The 18,539-nt window shown below is 38.1% G+C and overlaps 1 protein-coding gene and 1 pseudogene across 1 annotated transcript; both read right to left on the bottom strand.

The window, feature by feature from the left end:
- The window catches only part of LOC124461880, a 29,463-nt pseudogene extending 14,961 nt beyond the window's left edge, over positions 1-14,502 (bottom strand).
- Positions 14,503-17,031: 2,529 nt separating this feature from the next.
- LOC124461879 (importin-4-like) lies at positions 17,032-18,264 on the bottom strand. Its single transcript, XM_047013310.1, has one exon. It carries the CDS (start codon positions 18,262-18,264, stop codon positions 17,032-17,034), a length of 1,233 nt encoding a protein of 410 aa, XP_046869266.1.
- Positions 18,265-18,539: the final 275 nt, after the last annotated feature.

The following is an 18,539-nucleotide window of genomic DNA, read 5'->3' as shown; positions in this document are numbered from 1 at the left end:
GGACGGTTGGCTAGATGGGCCATGAAATTGCAAAGTTACAAGTTCACGATAAGCCATAGAAGAGGTCGGGACAATGTCGTACCTCATGCGCTTTCGAGAATGTTTTCAGATGAAATAAGTGCACTAGAAGAAGTTTATCCTGGTGTTGATTTAAATTCCAACTGTTTTGGTGATAGTGAATATCAGAATTTGAAAAAAAAGTTTTTAGATAGTCTGGGAGAGTATCCAGATATACGAGTAGAAGATGGTTTTGTCTATATACGAACTGAACATGATGATGGAAATTTAGAAAATCAAGAATCGAGATGGAAACTGTGGATTCCATCTGGTTTGACGACTGAAGTCATAGGCAGTGCTCATAATAGTGTTATATCAGCACATGGAGGAATGGCTAATGTAAGACCCTAGAATTAATAAGGAGATTTTTTTATTGGCCAGGCATGGTGTCACAAGTGAGAGATTATGTGCGTAACTGTGATATTTGCAAGTCTACCAAAGCCCCGAATTACATTTTAAAACCGCCGTTGGGAAAGCCAGCAGTTTCAATGCGTCCTTTTCAAAGGTTATACATAGACCTGGTCGGTCCATATCCACGCAGTAAGCGAGGGCATATTGGGTTGGTAATAGTTTTGGATCACTTTTCCAAATTTCATTGGCTTTGTCCGTTGAAGAAGTTGACATCTCGTTTAATACAGGAGTTTCTTCAGGATCATATTTTTTTTATGTTTGGTATTCCGGAAATCCTAGTGAGCGATAACGGAGCACAATTCAAAGCGGTCGAATTTAACGCGTGGCTAACGAAGCTTGGTATTAAGCATGTATATACAGCGTTGTATTCACCTCAAGCCAATGCCTCAGAACGGGTGAATCGATCAATCATAGCAGCGATTAGAGCTTATCTTAACGATGATCATAGAGAGTGGGATGAACATATTCCAGCTATTAGTTGTGCTCTGCGGAATGGTCATCATGTGAGCATTAATTGTTCTCCATATCATGCAGTTTTTGGCTTTGATATGATTACACATGGGTCTCGTTATAGTCTACTAAGTAAGTTCAATTTATTAGATGAATCACTTAATCCCCTTAGGAAAGACGATCAATTGCAGTTGTTGAGAAAAGAAATAAAACAGCGAATTGCATCAGCAGCAGATAAAAACGCCAAGCAGTATAACTTGCGCACTCGGCAAATTCATTTTAGAATAGGGCAAGAAGTATTCAGAAGAAACTTCAGCCAGAGTAATTTTCAGAAAAATACGAATGCGAAATTCAATCCTCAATGGGTGAAATCTAGAGTCAGGAAATGTTTAGGGAATTGTTATTATGTTTTAGAAGACCTCCAAGGAAAATTACAAGGAACATATCATGCCAAAGATATTAAACAATGAGGTTTTCAAACTAATTCCCCGAGAAAACTCTAGAATTCGTCTGTGGTTGTGGAGGTGCCTTGAGTAAAACTTGCAGCTCAAAAGAAAAAAAAAAAAAAGTAAAAAAAGAAAGGAAGGCAGCATTTAAAAGACCCGCGAATGCACTGCTTGATTGCAGAAAGAAAGTTCACCACAGTGGTACATTTCTTTTTCCCATTATGCCAATAGCGGATAATGTCACTTTTACAATTGACTTCGGGTCTAAACGAAGATCAAAGCTAGGCATAGAGCATAGGCGAACTATCTTGATAAATTCTTTTCAAATTGGCAACCGAGCGGAACAGTCCTTTGCAGGAAGTTAGAAAAAAATTAATATTTCATTTTTTTTGTGGTTAAAATAACCCAAGTAAATTTTAAATCCGAATAAATACAAGCCATCCTTCATGGGCTTGAATCGGAAATAAAAATGAAACCATTGATGTTGGTGTTCTCTATTTCAAGATATACTTCTTGCGTAAGTGCTAATTTTTCTTTGAATCATTACAATTTGGTAATTTTTGCAAATAAAATTTTGCACGCAGATTTTCAAAGTCTCGGTATGTTCGTTCATGATGGAAAAGAAAATTAAAATGTATTGCTTTGATTAAGCAGAAGGTAATTATACAGCTCTAAAGAAAAGAAAAAAAAAACGCATTAACGACATTCACATTTTATCATGTATGTGTATATAATTATTTTTGTTAGACAAACGTAAAGCCCAAAATTTGGTGTCAATGATTTCCAAAGCCAGAAGTCCAAGACATTTATGTTGGATAGTGCAAGCAGCGAAGAAGTTATTCACCAAAGAGACGAAGCAATTACATTAGCGACCATCTGATCAGTCAGATTTCGATACAACACGCGGCAAGCGGTGAAAAGTGAAAACAGCGAAAAACCGCAGCCCAAAGAATAAATTGTATCCGAGTTAAAAAGTGAAAATCAAGTAAAAAAGGGTTTAAGCCAGAAAGCCATAGTGAAAACGAAAATTTTTAACTTCTTCTTTTGTTTAAACTAGAGAGCTGCATGAATGGGAGAAAAGTCAAAGTCAAATGAATCCATTCGAATTGAATTCAAATAAATGAGTGACAACTGCACAATGAAATGAATGAGTGTGAGTTTGTACTTGTCATATCTCTAAAAATACGTAACTGTGTTTAATGAAAGGCAATGAATTGAGTGTCAAAACATGGAATTGTACTAAGGCACTTTATCAAAAATGTATGGAAAATAATGGCGAAATGGGGGCTATTAAAATTTGCTATACACCAAAAACTTAAGGACACAGTTTTGCCTATTTTAACCTATTTTTTCTAAATTAGATTCCTAGTTGCCACGAACCGTGAAAACATAAATAAGGCTATCTAATATATTACAAAAAAAAAATCATATTCTTTAATTCATCATATACACAATGGATCTACTTTTTAATATACTACTAATATACTACCGATTAAACAGCGATTTTACCCAGTTTCAGGAGATCGATAGAATGTTAGAGCTAGGAGTTATTGAGAAGTCAAATAGTCCTTGGAGTTCGCCCATGCGTTTGGTGATTAAACCTGGAAAAGTTCGTTTATGCTTAGATGCACGACGTATTAACGAGGTTACAAAGAAAGACGCATACCCACTGCCCAGCATCAATGGAATTTTCGCAAGACTACCAAAAGCTAACATCATCTCCAAGATAGATTTGAAGGATGCTTTTTGGCAAATAGGTTTGAGTGAGGAATCAAAAGCAATCACAGCATTTACAGTACCCGGTCGTCCATTGTATCATTTTGTGGTTATGCCATTTGGTTTGTGTAATGCCGCGCAAACAATGTGTAGACTAATGGATGAAATAATACCCCCTGATATAAAATATTGTACTTTTGGATACTTAGACGATTTATGTCTAGTATCAGAAAGCTTTGAGGAACATCTTATTGTGTTAGCCAAGCTAGCTGAGCAATTTCGAATGGCGAATGTGACTTTAAATGTGGCAAAGAGCAAATTTTGTCACAAAAGTTGCATTTTTAGGATATATAGTAGGCAATGGAGGAATTTCAACTGACACATCAAAAACAGACGCGATTCAGTCATGGCCAATTCCGAAAACAGTTAAACAAGTAAGAGCGTTTATGGGAGTAGTCGGATGGTATAGACGATTTATACCTAACTTTTCAGATATTAGTTTTTCAATCACCGAGCTTCTGTCGTCGAAAAAGAAATTTGTCTGGAACGAGCAAGCTCAGAAATCCTTTGAAAAGCTTAAGTCTGCGTTGACTTCAGCTCCAGTTTTGCAGAACCCGAACTTTGAACGGAAGTTCTATGTGCATTGCGATGCGAGCGATGTCGGCATAGGCGCTACGTTAGTTCAAATGTCAGATGAAGGAGAAGAAAAACCAATTTTATTTATGTCCAAGAAACTGAGTTCAGCTCATCGAAACTACAGTGTAACGGAGCGGGAATGTTTAGCAGCATTAGAAGCAATCGACAGGTTTAGATGCTATATTGAGATGCAGGAGTTTGAATTGATTACGGATCATGCGAGCCTTTTGTGGCTGATGAAGCAACCTAATTTGAAGGGACGGTTGGCTAGATGGGCCATGAAATTGCAAAGTTACAAGTTCACGATAAGCCATAGAAGAGGTCGGGACAATGTCGTACCTCATGCGCTTTCGAGAATGTTTTCAGATGAAATAAGTGCACTAGAAGAAGTTTATCCTGGTGTTGATTTAAATTCCAACTGTTTTGGTGATAGTGAATATCAGAATTTGAAAAAAAAGTTTTTAGATAGTCTGGGAGAGTATCCAGATATACGAGTAGAAGATGGTTTTGTCTATATACGAACTGAACATGATGATGGAAATTTAGAAAATCAAGAATCGAGATGGAAACTGTGGATTCCATCTGGTTTGACGACTGAAGTCATAGGCAGTGCTCATAATAGTGTTATATCAGCACATGGAGGAATGGCTAATGTAAGACCCTAGAATTAATAAGGAGATTTTTTTATTGGCCAGGCATGGTGTCACAAGTGAGAGATTATGTGCGTAACTGTGATATTTGCAAGTCTACCAAAGCCCCGAATTACATTTTAAAACCGCCGTTGGGAAAGCCAGCAGTTTCAATGCGTCCTTTTCAAAGGTTATACATAGACCTGGTCGGTCCATATCCACGCAGTAAGCGAGGGCATATTGGGTTGGTAATAGTTTTGGATCACTTTTCCAAATTTCATTGGCTTTGTCCGTTGAAGAAGTTGACATCTCGTTTAATACAGGAGTTTCTTCAGGATCATATTTTTTTTATGTTTGGTATTCCGGAAATCCTAGTGAGCGATAACGGAGCACAATTCAAAGCGGTCGAATTTAACGCGTGGCTAACGAAGCTTGGTATTAAGCATGTATATACAGCGTTGTATTCACCTCAAGCCAATGCCTCAGAACGGGTGAATCGATCAATCATAGCAGCGATTAGAGCTTATCTTAACGATGATCATAGAGAGTGGGATGAACATATTCCAGCTATTAGTTGTGCTCTGCGGAATGGTCATCATGTGAGCATTAATTGTTCTCCATATCATGCAGTTTTTGGCTTTGATATGATTACACATGGGTCTCGTTATAGTCTACTAAGTAAGTTCAATTTATTAGATGAATCACTTAATCCCCTTAGGAAAGACGATCAATTGCAGTTGTTGAGAAAAGAAATAAAACAGCAAATTGCATCAGCAGCAGATAAAAACGCCAAGCAGTATAACTTGCGCACTCGGCAAATTCATTTTAGAATAGGGCAAGAAGTATTCAGAAGAAACTTCAGCCAGAGTAATTTTCAGAAAAATACGAATGCGAAATTCAATCCTCAATGGGTGAAATCTAGAGTCAGGGAATGTTTAGGGAATTGTTATTATGTTTTAGAAGACCTCCAAGGAAATTACAAGGAACATATCATGCCAAAGATATTAAACAATGAGGTTTTCAAACTAATTCCCCGAGAAAACTCTAGAATTCGTCTGTGGTTGTGGAGGTGCTTTGAGTAAAACTTGCAGCTCAAAAGAAAAAAAAAAAAAAAGTAAAAAAAGAAAGGAAGGCAGCATTTAAAAGACCCGCGAATGCACTGCTTGATTGCAGAAAGAAAGTTCACCACAGTGGTACATTTCTTTTTCCCATTATGCCAATAGCGGATAATGTCACTTTTACAATTGACTTCGGGTCTAAACGAAGATCAAAGCTAGGCATAGAGCATAGGCGAACTATCTTGATAAATTCTTTTCAAATTGGCAACCGAGCGGAACAGTCCTTTGCAGGAAGTTAGAAAAAAATTAATATTTCATTTTTTTTGTGGTTAAAATAACCCAAGTAAATTTTAAATCCGAATAAATACAAGCCATCCTTCATGGGCTTGAATCGGAAATAAAAATGAAACCATTGATGTTGGTGTTCTGTATTTCAAGATATACTTCTTGCGTAAGTGCTAATTTTTCTTTGAATCATTACAATTTGGTAATTTTTGCAAATAAAATTTTGCACGCAGATTTTCAAAGTCTCGGTATGTTCGTTCATGATGGAAAAGAAATTAAAATGTATTGCTTTGATTAAGCAGAAGGTAATTATACAGCTCTAAAGAAAAGAAAAAAAAAACGCATTAACGACATTCACATTTTATCATGTATGTGTATATAATTTTTTTTGTTAGACAAACGTAAAGCCCAAAATTTGGTGTCAATGATTTCCAAAGCCAGAAGTCCAAGACATTTATGTTGGATAGTGCAAGCAGCGAAGAAGTTATTCACCAAAGAGACGAAGCAATTACATTAGCGACCATCTGATCAGTCAGATTTCGATACAACACGCGGCAAGCGGTGAAAAGTGAAAACAGCGAAAACACGCAGCCCAAAGAATAAATTGTATCCGAGTTAAAAAGTGAAAATCAAGTAAAAAAGGGTTTAAGCCAGAAAGCCATAGTGAAAACGAAAATTTTTAACTTCTTCTTTTGTTTAAACTAGAGAGCTGCATGAATGGGAGAAAAGTCAAAGTCAAATGAATCCATTCGAATTGAATTCAAATAAATGAGTGACAACTGCACAATGAAATGAATGAGTGTGAGTTTGTACTTGTCATATCTCTAAAAATACGTAACTGTGTTTAATGAAAGGCAATGAATTGAGTGTCAAAACATGGAATTGTACTAAGGCACTTTATCAAAAATGTATGGAAAATAATGGCGAAATGGGGGCTATTAAAGTTTGCTATACACCAAAAACTTAAGGACACAGTTTTGCCTATTTTAACCTATTTTTTCTAAATTAGATTCCTAGTTGCCACGAACCGTGAAAACATAAAAAGGGCTATCTAATATATTATAAAAAAAAAATCATATTCTTTAATTCATCATATACACAATGGATCTACTTTTTAATATACTTCACTATTTGGAAAAAAAATTCTTCTCTATCTCTGTAGGGGGTTTGAACCCGGTAACAAGAGTATTGTAGTCTGAGTAGGTCCCCACTGAGCCACTAACTACTCTAGTTTTGTAGTATAGTAATCACATATAGTTCAAAAATATACAATACAAATTAATACTAAATACTAAAATCAGAATTGGAATTCGAATACATTCGAATCATAGCAACTCATTGACTCACTTTCTAACTCATTCAATTCGTTTTGTTTCGTTTGAATGTTGTGCGACTGATTTTTACGTCGCACACTCATTTAGTTGAAGTCGATTTTCAAAGTCATTCAATTCATTTATTTGGTTTTGAATGTTATTAACTCGAATTGATTTTTCTATCACTCATGCAGCTCTCTAGTTTAAACCTAGGTAATATACTAGAATCGAAAGCTAGAATAAGTTGGTGTACAAGTAATAATTGGTAATAAGAGAAAAAAAAAAAAAAGCAAAAGGAGTGAAGCAAGTGAAAAAAAAAGTATACAAAGAAGAAAACGCAAAGCAACATTTCGAGCCACATTGTGCAAAACCAAAATTGTTTTTTTAAGTCGCGAGGTAACATACACTAAAAATGAAAAAAAACCAGAGGGCCGGGGCTAACTTCGACCGCGTCAAAGCTTGTATACCCTTGCAACATTTTTGGTAACTCTTTCCTTACCTACAGCCATCAAAAGTGGAAAGAACGGCCTACATAGGAAATAACTAAGTTATTGATGAAAGTCACTGTTTTCCACCGATTGTTCCTATGGGAGCTATATGATATAGTTACCCGATCCTTATCAAATTTGGCACAATCATTAACAGATATATTAAACTAACAAATGTTTAATTTGAAAGCAATCGCGTCAAAAGTAACGAAGTTATTCACCAAAGTCACTGTTTTCGAAAGATCGTTCCTATGGGAGCTATATGATATAGTCACCCGATCTTGATCAAATTTGGCATAGTCGTTTATATGTGTAATTAACTCACCAATATTTAAATTCACGACAATCGCTCAGAAAATAACGAAGTTATTAAGAAAAGTCACTGTTCGTGACTTTGCCTTTTGTATGGGAGCTATATGATATAGTGATCCGATCCGGCTGAATCCGAGATATACAACGCCTGCAGTATATACAAGCCTACATGCAAAATTTCAGCTCTGTAGCTCTTACGGTCTAGGAGGAGTTTGCGTTGATCCAGACGGACGGACGGACATGGCTATTTGAACTCGTCTCGTCGAGCTGATCAAGAATATATATACTTTATATGGTCGGAGATGCTTCCTTCTATGCGTTGCACACTTTTGACCAAAATTAATATACCCTTTTTGCAAGGGTATAATGAGCAAAAACAAAAAATGAAAAAAAATGAAATCTAATGCAAAATTGAAAGGTCAAAAAAAAATCTATAACAGAGGAAGAAGAAAGTGAAAATATAAAAGAAAAAAAAAATTAAAAAAAAAAACAAGCATGAGCAATTGCTTTACTTGGTAACGAAACAAAAATGTGAACATAATTAATACAACAAAAATTAAATTAAATCTATAGCCTCTACAGCAATTCCTCGAAGGCCTTCGTCGGACGCTACAAGGGTGAGTTTTTTCTACTACATTTTTTTGTTACCAAAATATAAAGCTAAGTCGGAGACGTTAAGCAAGAGTATTCAATGCAAAGACAAAAGCGAAAACAATTGTCGTTGCTTATCTCCACTCCGTTTGCCCCTCTATATATTTTTATATACTTCTAATGTGTTTCGAATAAAATCATGCGTAAAGAAAAGAAAAAAGAAAATGAACTGAAAAGTGAAAAGTATCAAAAGAGAAAAGGGCAAGAGTGAATAAATATGCATAATTGTTTTATTGAAACATTTTGTATGTGAAGAGTTGAAAAAAAAATTTAACGGTTAATTTTTATACGCTGCATATGTAAGCGTTGCGTTTTGCTTTTGCACAGTGGGTCGAAGTTTAAAAAAAAAAAAGAAAAGAGAAGTTAATGTTCATGAAATTATGCCGAGTATTAAGAATATTTTTTTTTGATATTGATTTAATTATCTTTGAATATAAATCGATATGCGTTAAAGTTTCGAGCTATATATTTTTTTTAGTAATTACAAATTAATTCATATCATTTATGAAGTTGTAAATTTTCTTATATATAAACTATGGAATGGTTTTGGTTTTTTTTAATGTGAGTTAACTTTGTTCTCAGAATACTACATGAAACATTAGATTCTAAGAAATTAATGATTGTGAGAATACATTAATTTAAGTGAATAATAATGATTTTTATAATGAGGTAATTTTCTGAACTTTCTTTTTGGGCAATCTAATGTGAATAAGGATGTTTGTTCTGGGATTTTCCCCTAGCGCTGGAAGGAAAATCATGGTAGGGTGGGTAGATACACCTATGTATGTGTAGATACACCTATACAGCCAACACTAGGACTATTTTCTTCTATTCTTTGCTCTCTATTCTATTTCGAGTTTCAGCACAGGGACTTTATTTAAAGTTGCTGACGTGTGAGTGGGTGAAACACATTCATCAAAGAACCACCCCAGCCGATTGTCTTGCTAGCCGCACTAAGAGTCCCGCAGATGAATCGTGTTAACACCAAGATAGGCCTCACACAATAACGTATAGTTGCCGACTGCAATGGTTGGTAAGCCTTTGTGGTGTCGTGGTTATAGATATTTAGTTACAGAAATTTTTGCCGCCCAACCATGGGGCACATTCTAATTAGATACAATAATTTTTGCTGCCCATCGGCTACGTAAAGGCTTTGTACGTTACAAGAAGCAGCAGAAGCTCGCAACAAACATTTCCGATCATACCGTCTCAACTTTGCAAGAAAGTTTACAAGGGAAGAATGCAATCGCGACATCTATCAAAGGTTGTTATTAACTTCCGACCCATTCATAAGCTGTATGAAATCAACAAAAAAAATCACATGAACCATTTTTAAGGGAAACCATAAATATGCTCATTCCTGCTGAGCCAAATGATAGTGCTAAGCATCACGATTTGGACTCGTAAGCAGAATAAACATATTCGTTTTTTTTAAATAATATTATGTAACTCTGAATTTAAAAATAATAATATAATCTAATAGATAAAGCCAACTTTTGTAATGTTTCATTTAAAGTTAACCCATATTCAATAGAAAACCTTGCTATTTTAGTATTAAGTTAAAAAAATTAATGTATTTTAATAGGAAATTAATGTATTTCAATAGGAAACAATAATATTTAATTATTTTTTCCATTTAAAGTGTATTTTATTGAAAAAATGTTTTTGGCCGCCTAATTTTGCAAATTCTACCTATGTGCGACGTCTGTGGCTCGGACAATTGGGCGACATTGTCAACGGCGACAATTTGGTACTGAAGGGATATTAAAACATCAATTTAATAACTACTAAATTAAAATCCAATACAAAATGTGTTTAAATGGAAACCATAAACTAATTAAGCATGATAAGTCGTTTTATTTCCTATCAATATGGATTTCACATAAATTTTATATAACTACGCATACATACATACATATGTCTGTACCCTTTAGTACCAAATTGTCGCCGTTGACAATGTCGCCCAATTGTCCGAAACACAGACGTCGGCAGAGAAAATTCTGACAGCGTTTTTCATGCTGAGGTTAGCCGACGGCAGTGAAAAAGTATTAGTGATTTGTAATTGATTTTTGATATAAATAAAGGTAAGTGCTATTTAAATATTATCTATAATACACACAAATAGTGAATAGTAATTTTGTTGGCAAAGTATTAAATTAATGTATGTAATTCCCAACTAGTTTTAGCGTTGAAGATATGGTATGGCCATTACAATTGTGGATTCTTTAGCGAAGTCTGCTGATGATAGAACTTGGTGGTTCTTGAAATAGCTATACAGACAACCTGCTCACCTTTTGTGCTGCCTATGATTTAAAATCTTACAAATAAATCAGTAAGATTGACCTGAAGCCCCGCCCCGCTCAAACAAATTTTTTGATTAACTTCAATTAGGTCAAATCTAGACAAATTAAATTAAATGAATAGCATTATTTATAATCGAATGCTAATCAAAAGAGTAAGAAAATATGAGTACGGAGAGTGAAGGGAAAACAAAGTATTTTGCCAACAAAATTAAATGCGAGTTCGACCCCGGGCTGTGCCAAAAGATAACATTTTTTTTTTTATTTTGTAATAATTTAATTTTTTTTCTCACAAAAAAAAACATTAGCAACTGGTTTAGAAATAATTGACTTCAAGAACAGCAATACGTCGGAAATTCATAAAAGCTAGTAAGTACACAGCTGTTGTATGAAAAGCACAAAATTTTAATTCTTTTTTATATTTGCAGACCTCTCAAGTAGCTGGAGACAACTCCCTCTTGTGAAGAGCCACAACCTGGATAAGAAACATAAAAAGTTGAGCCTTGGAACCTATCTTAAGGCTTTGAACATTCTTCTCGGTAAGTACATTAATTACTGAAAAACGTTAGTTTTGATATTATAATTCATTTCATTTCTAATATCTTAAATTTTTCTATTCCAGAAGCAGTTTAAAACACTTTCCCGGGGCAGCCTCCGGAAGTTGGGCTTCAGAATGCAATGGCCTGAGCTTAAAATATGGACAACAAAACAAAAATTGAAAATTGAAGCAGCAGCTGTTAAATAAGCTTTATAAAAAATAAGTAAAATAAAATAAATTCAATTATTTTATATTTTTTTATGTATTTTGAATTGTCCTTCTAGTCCATATGGCAAAATGGGGATATTGTCCTTCTAGTCCCTAGGACAATCTAGCGATAATGTCGCTTTCGTCCCTAGGATAATCTAGCGATATTGTCGTTCTCGTCTCTAGGACAAACTTTGGAAAATGTCCTCTGGTCCTCTGACAAACTAGCGATATTGTCCCTCCAGTCGGCGGCGACCAGAGCGAAAAATTTCACAGTACCGCCGACTAGAGGGACAATTGTCGCTCAATGGTCAATTGAGCGACAATTGTCCCTCTAGTCGCCGGGACTAGAGGACAAAAGCGACAAAGCGGCGACACAATGCTTGTTTGTCCCGGCGTTCGACAAGACATTTGGACATTTGTCTTGGCGACTGGAGCGACAACAGTCGCTAGGTTGTCGTTCCGGTCTTGAAAGCTTGGACATGCAATGTTAAATGTCGCCGCATTTTTAATGGGAGTGTCGCCAGTTTGTCCCCGGGACAAGCGACATGTCCCGGGGTACTGAAGGGAAGAACTTAAAAATTAGTTAGGCGGATCCATAGTATATAACATTTATTAAATTTATTTACAGATTTTACACAAAAAAACATAAACTGGCTTTTCTTTGGTTCGTTAATAACTTTAACGCTCAAGTGGAAAGAGAGAGAGAGAGAGAGAGAGAAATAAGTGGGGAACAGAGAAAGAGATAGAGCAGGGTTGATTTTGCAGAGAGAGAATTAAGAAATATTTAATAAGAATTAAAGTTGTAGTTGATTTTCATTGCGATTAGAAATTATATTTGAATCATATCGTATCTATATATATATATATATATGCTAAATCTAACACATACTAAATTAGTATGTGGCTAGAAGTATAGGTAGTTTATCTAGTTTTCTCTAATTATTCCTTTTTATTATTAGTTTTTTTTTTGCTAATTATTCCACTTACTGGGACTGTGTGTGTGTGTGTATTTGTGGTTGCTAATAATACTTAAAGTTTTAATAAAAAGGAGTTTTTTTTTCATTTTGTTTGCTTCGTATCTTTCTATGTACATAAGAAATGCTACTAGTTTTGATTAGTATTGGGAGAACCGGGGGACGAACTGATTGAATCTCAGTTTTTAGTCCCTCTCCTCGTATAAAAAGATGCCAAACAAAAACGAAAGAACACGAAATATGTTAGCAAAGGGTCTTAACTGGATTGGGTTCTCGTTAATGCTTACCTGTAGGGCATGGTGTTCAAGTCCTCGGTGTATTTGAGTATCAAATTGTGCGACGGATGCGTGTTCATGGCAAACCATTGCTCCAATTTGGACACTTCGGTGACCGGATCGATGAAAGTGCGATTCCTGCAGCTGCCGCCGCCGCAGCGGCATGATGATGGGCTGCCGGTGTCCTGCTGCTGCTGCCGCCTGGCCAAATGCTGGCATGTAATGGCTCATGTACATGATCCTTCATCGAGAACATCGAATTGGGTACCATGGGAAAGGGCAATTGTTGATCCTTGTGCGAGGCGGTCACCAAATTGCCATCCATGGCCGTCGAGGGGGAACGAAATTCATCCAAATGACTGGCATCGTTCTCATTGTCATTGTCCTCCAAGTCATCGTCATCTATATCCAGATCATCTTCCTCCTCTTTAAGTGTGCTGCGGCATTTCTGGGTGGTCAACTCATTCTCATTATTGTTGTGATTGAGAGCCGAATCATCGGGTAATTGCTCATGATCCTGCTCGTTATGTCCACCTTCCGTATGCTCCTTGGAAATGTCATCCTTGTGCTCATCATTGGATTTCTCCTGCTGCTGTTGCTGTTGGCGTTCTTCCTCATGCACATTGCCATTGATCACATCGCTAATTTCACTCTTAGCTCTTGTGGGTGCTGTGGCCTCATAGTCATCGTGCTCCTCATCGCCATCCATGAGCGTTGAATTCCGATTCGTCTCTTGGGTGGTCAGGGAGAGCGGCAATTGTGGAGTATTTGACCGACTCACAGGCGCCTCCTCATCCATATCATTGGAATGCTGGGACATGGTATCAATATCTTCTGATTTCAAGCTCATGGGACTCTTGAGATAATCATGCGACATGCGCGACAGATTGCCCATGCTCATGCTGGGCTGGCTACCAGCACTCGAGCTGGAGTTCTGCCCTAATTGGGCTCCATGATGCTGACTCAGATAACCATTCATGGCCGCGTGTCCCAGGGCACTCATTGTGGTGGTCACATTGCCCCTCATCTCGTCCCGTTTCTGGGCTGCGCGAGCATTCTTAAACCAGTAGACCACATTATTGACATCCAAAGGCTTGCGACCTCGACGCGACTCCAAGGCATTCAATTGCACCACATAATTCTGAATCTGCTAGCGTGAAGGATGGGTATTCTCTTGGAACCATTTCTGCAATTTGGGCAACTCCATTTCCGGATCGAAACTGGTTCGCATGCGAGTCTTCTGATTGGCATACTGAGGCGGAGCATGTGACCCTCCATGATGATGATGTATCGAAGGATGCATGGCCGGATGCATATATGGATGTACAAGCATACCAGAATGATGACCGGGACCAGCAGCCACACCCCCAGCCCCACCCTGTCCAGCACTGGGATGATGGGCAGCGGCCACTGCCTCATTGGCCAGCAATAAACTCTCTCGGCTGCCCATGGAACCGGCATGAGCTGCTGCTGCGGCAGCCGCAGCCATTGGTGCAATGCCCACTCCCACAGGAAAATCGACCAATTCATTGGGTCCTGCCCCACCGGCACAGCAGACGGCGCTGTCATGAAGGGCAACATTTTGGGGGTCATGGCTGAGGCCTGGGGAGAGAGTTGATTTGACCACCATTGATCAAATTTGCGACGCAAAATCATCCGATATATCCCCACCGGGCATGGCATATGTATTCTGATGCGAACTGCGACAAATCTGTGAGAGCGTTACCACAAAGATACAAAGGAAAAGACACATGGAAAAGCATTACAAGAGGGTCAAAAAGAGGGACAGATTGGGAATGTATTATATAGTTATTAATGATATTTTGGAGACTTTCTTTTTCTATTCTTACAGAAGGTTAACTCAGTTTATAACAAGAGCCCTAGAGATTTAACTCCTTGAACTTCTAAAACGATTTCTGCCAAGACAAAACTTAAGCTAAGGCCATAAATAATAGTTGAGACTTTCGAAAATTCTTTTAGTTTATTTTATCTTTCATTTGGTTGTTTTGCAACAATGTAATAAGCCCTGTTGGACTGAAAAGACCTTCAGTTCAAGGTGACACAGACTAAGCGGGCGTCATAAAAATCACGCCAGGAATAAAGTCGAGTCGGGTAAGAGCCCTCAAGTGCTGGGGTTTACTTAGCCATAAATGGATAGGTAACCGATAGATAGATATCATATGGTAACAGCTAGATAGACATTGCATATATAACAGACAGAAAACCCCTTTCAACACCGCCCCTCCGCCTTCCCACCATCCAAAACCAACTGATATTAACTAACGCTTTGCTACTTGTCTACTCCGTGCTGTCCGCACTGTCCGCGCTTCTTCTATATAGAGAGATAGATAGATAGGTAGATAGTCTCCCTCCGATAGGCAACGATATAGCAGCTTATGAATTTAACAAATAGTGAAACAGACTACAGAAATAGAATTTGTGTTCGTGGTATATACAGATACAGATAGATATTTCCAATTCACTCGGGGCCCCAATATTACGGCTACCGATGAATTAAATGGTCAAAAAAAGATATGGCTTACTGCTCTATTCTACACTAGTCCACCAATACTCTCTCTCTGTCACTCTCCTCCGCCTGCTCCTGCTAGCTTTACTCTGCTCGTCACCCAAATACGTGAGCTTCTGCTCATGGACATAGAATAGATAATGTCTCTATGAGTTGGCTGGTCGGTTGGTTGGTATTTGCTATCAGCTAAGGAGGCGCCTCAAATCACTTAAACTGCTCGAAACACACTCACACACACACACACACAGAAAGGGTGGTATGGAAGAAGGGTGAGGTGTGGGATGGGGTGGTATGGGACAGACACCTAATTGTAAATAAAATGGGTTGACGCGTTGTCTTATGCCGACTTTGGGGTTCGGGGGTATTATTAAATTGATTTTCCTATCGCCTATTTGTACTGTTCTATGGCTACCTCTACCTAGATGCACACTAGACCCACACAGACACATACACGTAACAATTGAGAATTATGGAAAATGCTTATCATGTGATTAGAGAGCGAGAAAGAGCCAGGGAGGGAGTGAGAGGGAGGAAGAGACTGCTTTGCTAATATTAATCAGGTACAATAAAACTCTAGTCACAATATCAATTGAAGGGTATTTCGGGCCGTGATTTCTGTTTGATGATGATAGTGAACTACGGTGTCGTCATCAGTCTTTAACATTGAAAATCATTCTGACTCTCCTTATTTTACTTTTGTCTTTTTCTTGTCGTTTTCTTTTAATGCCCAACTTTCGAGGAAGTGTGTGCAATGTGCCCGACAAAACACTTGAACAGAACCGAGGCCCAAACCTACTACGAATGATCAACGAAGAAAAAAAAAAGCAGCATACTTGAGTAGGAATTGACAGGATGAGAGACATTAAGAGAAAGAGGTAGAGAGAGAGAGAGAGAAATTTCTGGTTTTCAAGTTGAGTGCATAATACACCTTTTCATTTTACGCGTACCTCTTGTTCGACTCCTTGTTTGGCATTAATGATACGTCTTCTTCAGGTTTTGCAGCTCCATTCCGCACTCAGCGCTGTCACTTTCCACTTGAAGTTGTCAGGGCGCCCCTCTTGATGATGTCCCAGTCCCATTTTCCAGGGTACCGCTCTTCTCTGGTGTGTTTTGAACATTTCGGGTATTATGTCGCGCCTACTGCGCATCGTTGGGCCTTTGATATTACGCATCGTTTCTAATTTGATTATAAACGCACACTCCATTTCTAAGCATCTTCATTTTCAGCCCGAATGCCTTCTATATATGTTCTTGTCCTTCTCATGATGAGTACGCTTCGCGGCTTACTCAATGATGCGTTGAAAGTGCCACAAAATTTAAATGGAATAGAAGGCCAGGTCATGAAGACATTTCGAGAGCCCGCATTTATGTCTGAACCTTTGGACGTACTGATGGTGGTGGTGGTGGATGGAAGGCGACGGCAAAGTCATGTCATGTTAGGTGCTGACAGCATTTTAAATCTAATGAAAACGAGATGCTTTCACTCTGTTTGCCCCATGACTCAACTCAGTTGGTTGACTTTGTGTATCTGAAGTATGCGACGACCTAGATGAAGAGGTTAAGCACAGCTAAGGGTTATGCCAAAAAAGGGTTAATGGCCAAACGTAGTCACACAAGAACCTACTTTTCGGAGAAACAATTACTTTAATTTACTTTTGATTTCGAACACTGATTAAACAATCGTTAGGCAAAATGGCAAAAATGAAAGGCACATAACAAAATTTAGGGGCCAAGAAATCAGACGGATTTCTTAGCTTATAAAGACATTACAAAATCGTGAAATTCGGGATTAGCAGCACATATCGATGTAACAATTTGTCGGTTTTCTTCAGCAATTTTCTGAAATAATTCTATTGCAGTGCATTCTGCTGAATCGGGCAAGTTCTTGCTAAACAAAATCCGCAGTGTTAGTTCCAATATCCGATGTACAAAGTTGAGCTGACGGCCACGTGGCTCTGTATAAGCATATTGAAAAGCCTGTAGAATTGCATCATAGTCCGAAAATTCTTCACGCAAGGGCAAGAGATCTAACAGGGCTGATAGAATCTCTTCAAATTGAAAGTCCGTTGGATTTGTCATCAAAAGACGTGATAGGGCACTGCAAATGCGATCTCTTACAGCTGGTTCCGTCTCCTTTGTCATGGCATTGGCTATGCATTTGACAACCTCAGGCCAAGCTCCTGGAGATTTGGTATCTCCATAAAATAGTAGCTCTCCTAGGCCATAATAGCAATGCTGGCGACACTTGGCTTCTGCGTCATTTGTCCCATTAAAGAAAACATTAAATAGGGAATCAAAATAGTCGACAACTTGCATGTTCAGGTGCTTGATACTATCAGCGATGGTTTCGTATATCAGAGTCCTCCGTGCAGCACAATTATTATCTATGGCCATTCTTAGCATTTTAGACAGTATGCATATACCTTTGTCAAAATATACGGCATATTGTGCCGGTTCGGTAGCATATCCCAATTCCACAAATAAGCCAGCAGCATAACCAATAAGCATCTCATCTAGTCTACTGCCTTCCGCTGCGTCTAGATTGTCCTGACGTCCTTCAAAGTTTTGACATCTAGTTGATTGGGTCAATAACCTACGGGTGGCCTTGAAGAGCAATTTCACAACCTCTTGAGATTGTATAGCGGCTGCCTCAAAGTCCCTGATGAGGTCAATTAAATCATCCAGAATATTAACAACCACAGTCCGGTTATCATCTTTAATAATCATCTCATAGAATTTGCGTACTATAATCTTAGAGTATTCGGTAAAGGCCGTTTCATTGCCCAGGCGATGGAAAGCCGTCAGAAATTTGGAAAGACTCTCAACACACGCCTTACGTACTGATGGTAACGGATGTTCAATCACTTTATATACATTCTCAAACACCGCCTGCAGATAAGGGCCAAAAGCAGCGCCCGTAGTTTCTGAAAATTCTTTGAGGGCAAACATCGCCTGCTCCATTTCAGTGACGTAATCATTTTCCACCATATCATCAAAATCGTCGCCATCACGTCTTCTTTATCTCCGCAATCCTTGCTCCGGCCGGAATACCGCATGTGATACAACAGATAGAAGGATGCGATCCATTATCTTGGTAGATATCCAGCCATATTCTCCGAAAAACATTGAAAGGCTCCGAGAAGATGTAAACAGCAAATCGAACCTCTGGATCATCCGGACCTTTTGATAACATCAGTAGGCAATAGCCATCGATTCGTTGCAATAAGGCGCCATAACTTCATCGCCCACGATTCGAACATAGA

Source organism: Drosophila willistoni, unplaced genomic scaffold (genome assembly GCF_018902025.1).
Source record: "Drosophila willistoni isolate 14030-0811.24 unplaced genomic scaffold, UCI_dwil_1.1 Seg710, whole genome shotgun sequence".
Taxonomy (NCBI): Eukaryota; Metazoa; Arthropoda; class Insecta; order Diptera; family Drosophilidae; genus Drosophila; species Drosophila willistoni.
The sequence above is the reverse complement of the archived record's forward strand: the minus strand, read 5'-3'. Positions and strand labels throughout refer to the sequence as shown.

Coding starts and splice junctions, on each gene's coding strand:
- LOC124461879 (XM_047013310.1), bottom strand. CDS start 18,264: ATGGTGGAAAATGATTACGTCACTGAAATGGAGCAGGCGATGTTTGCC.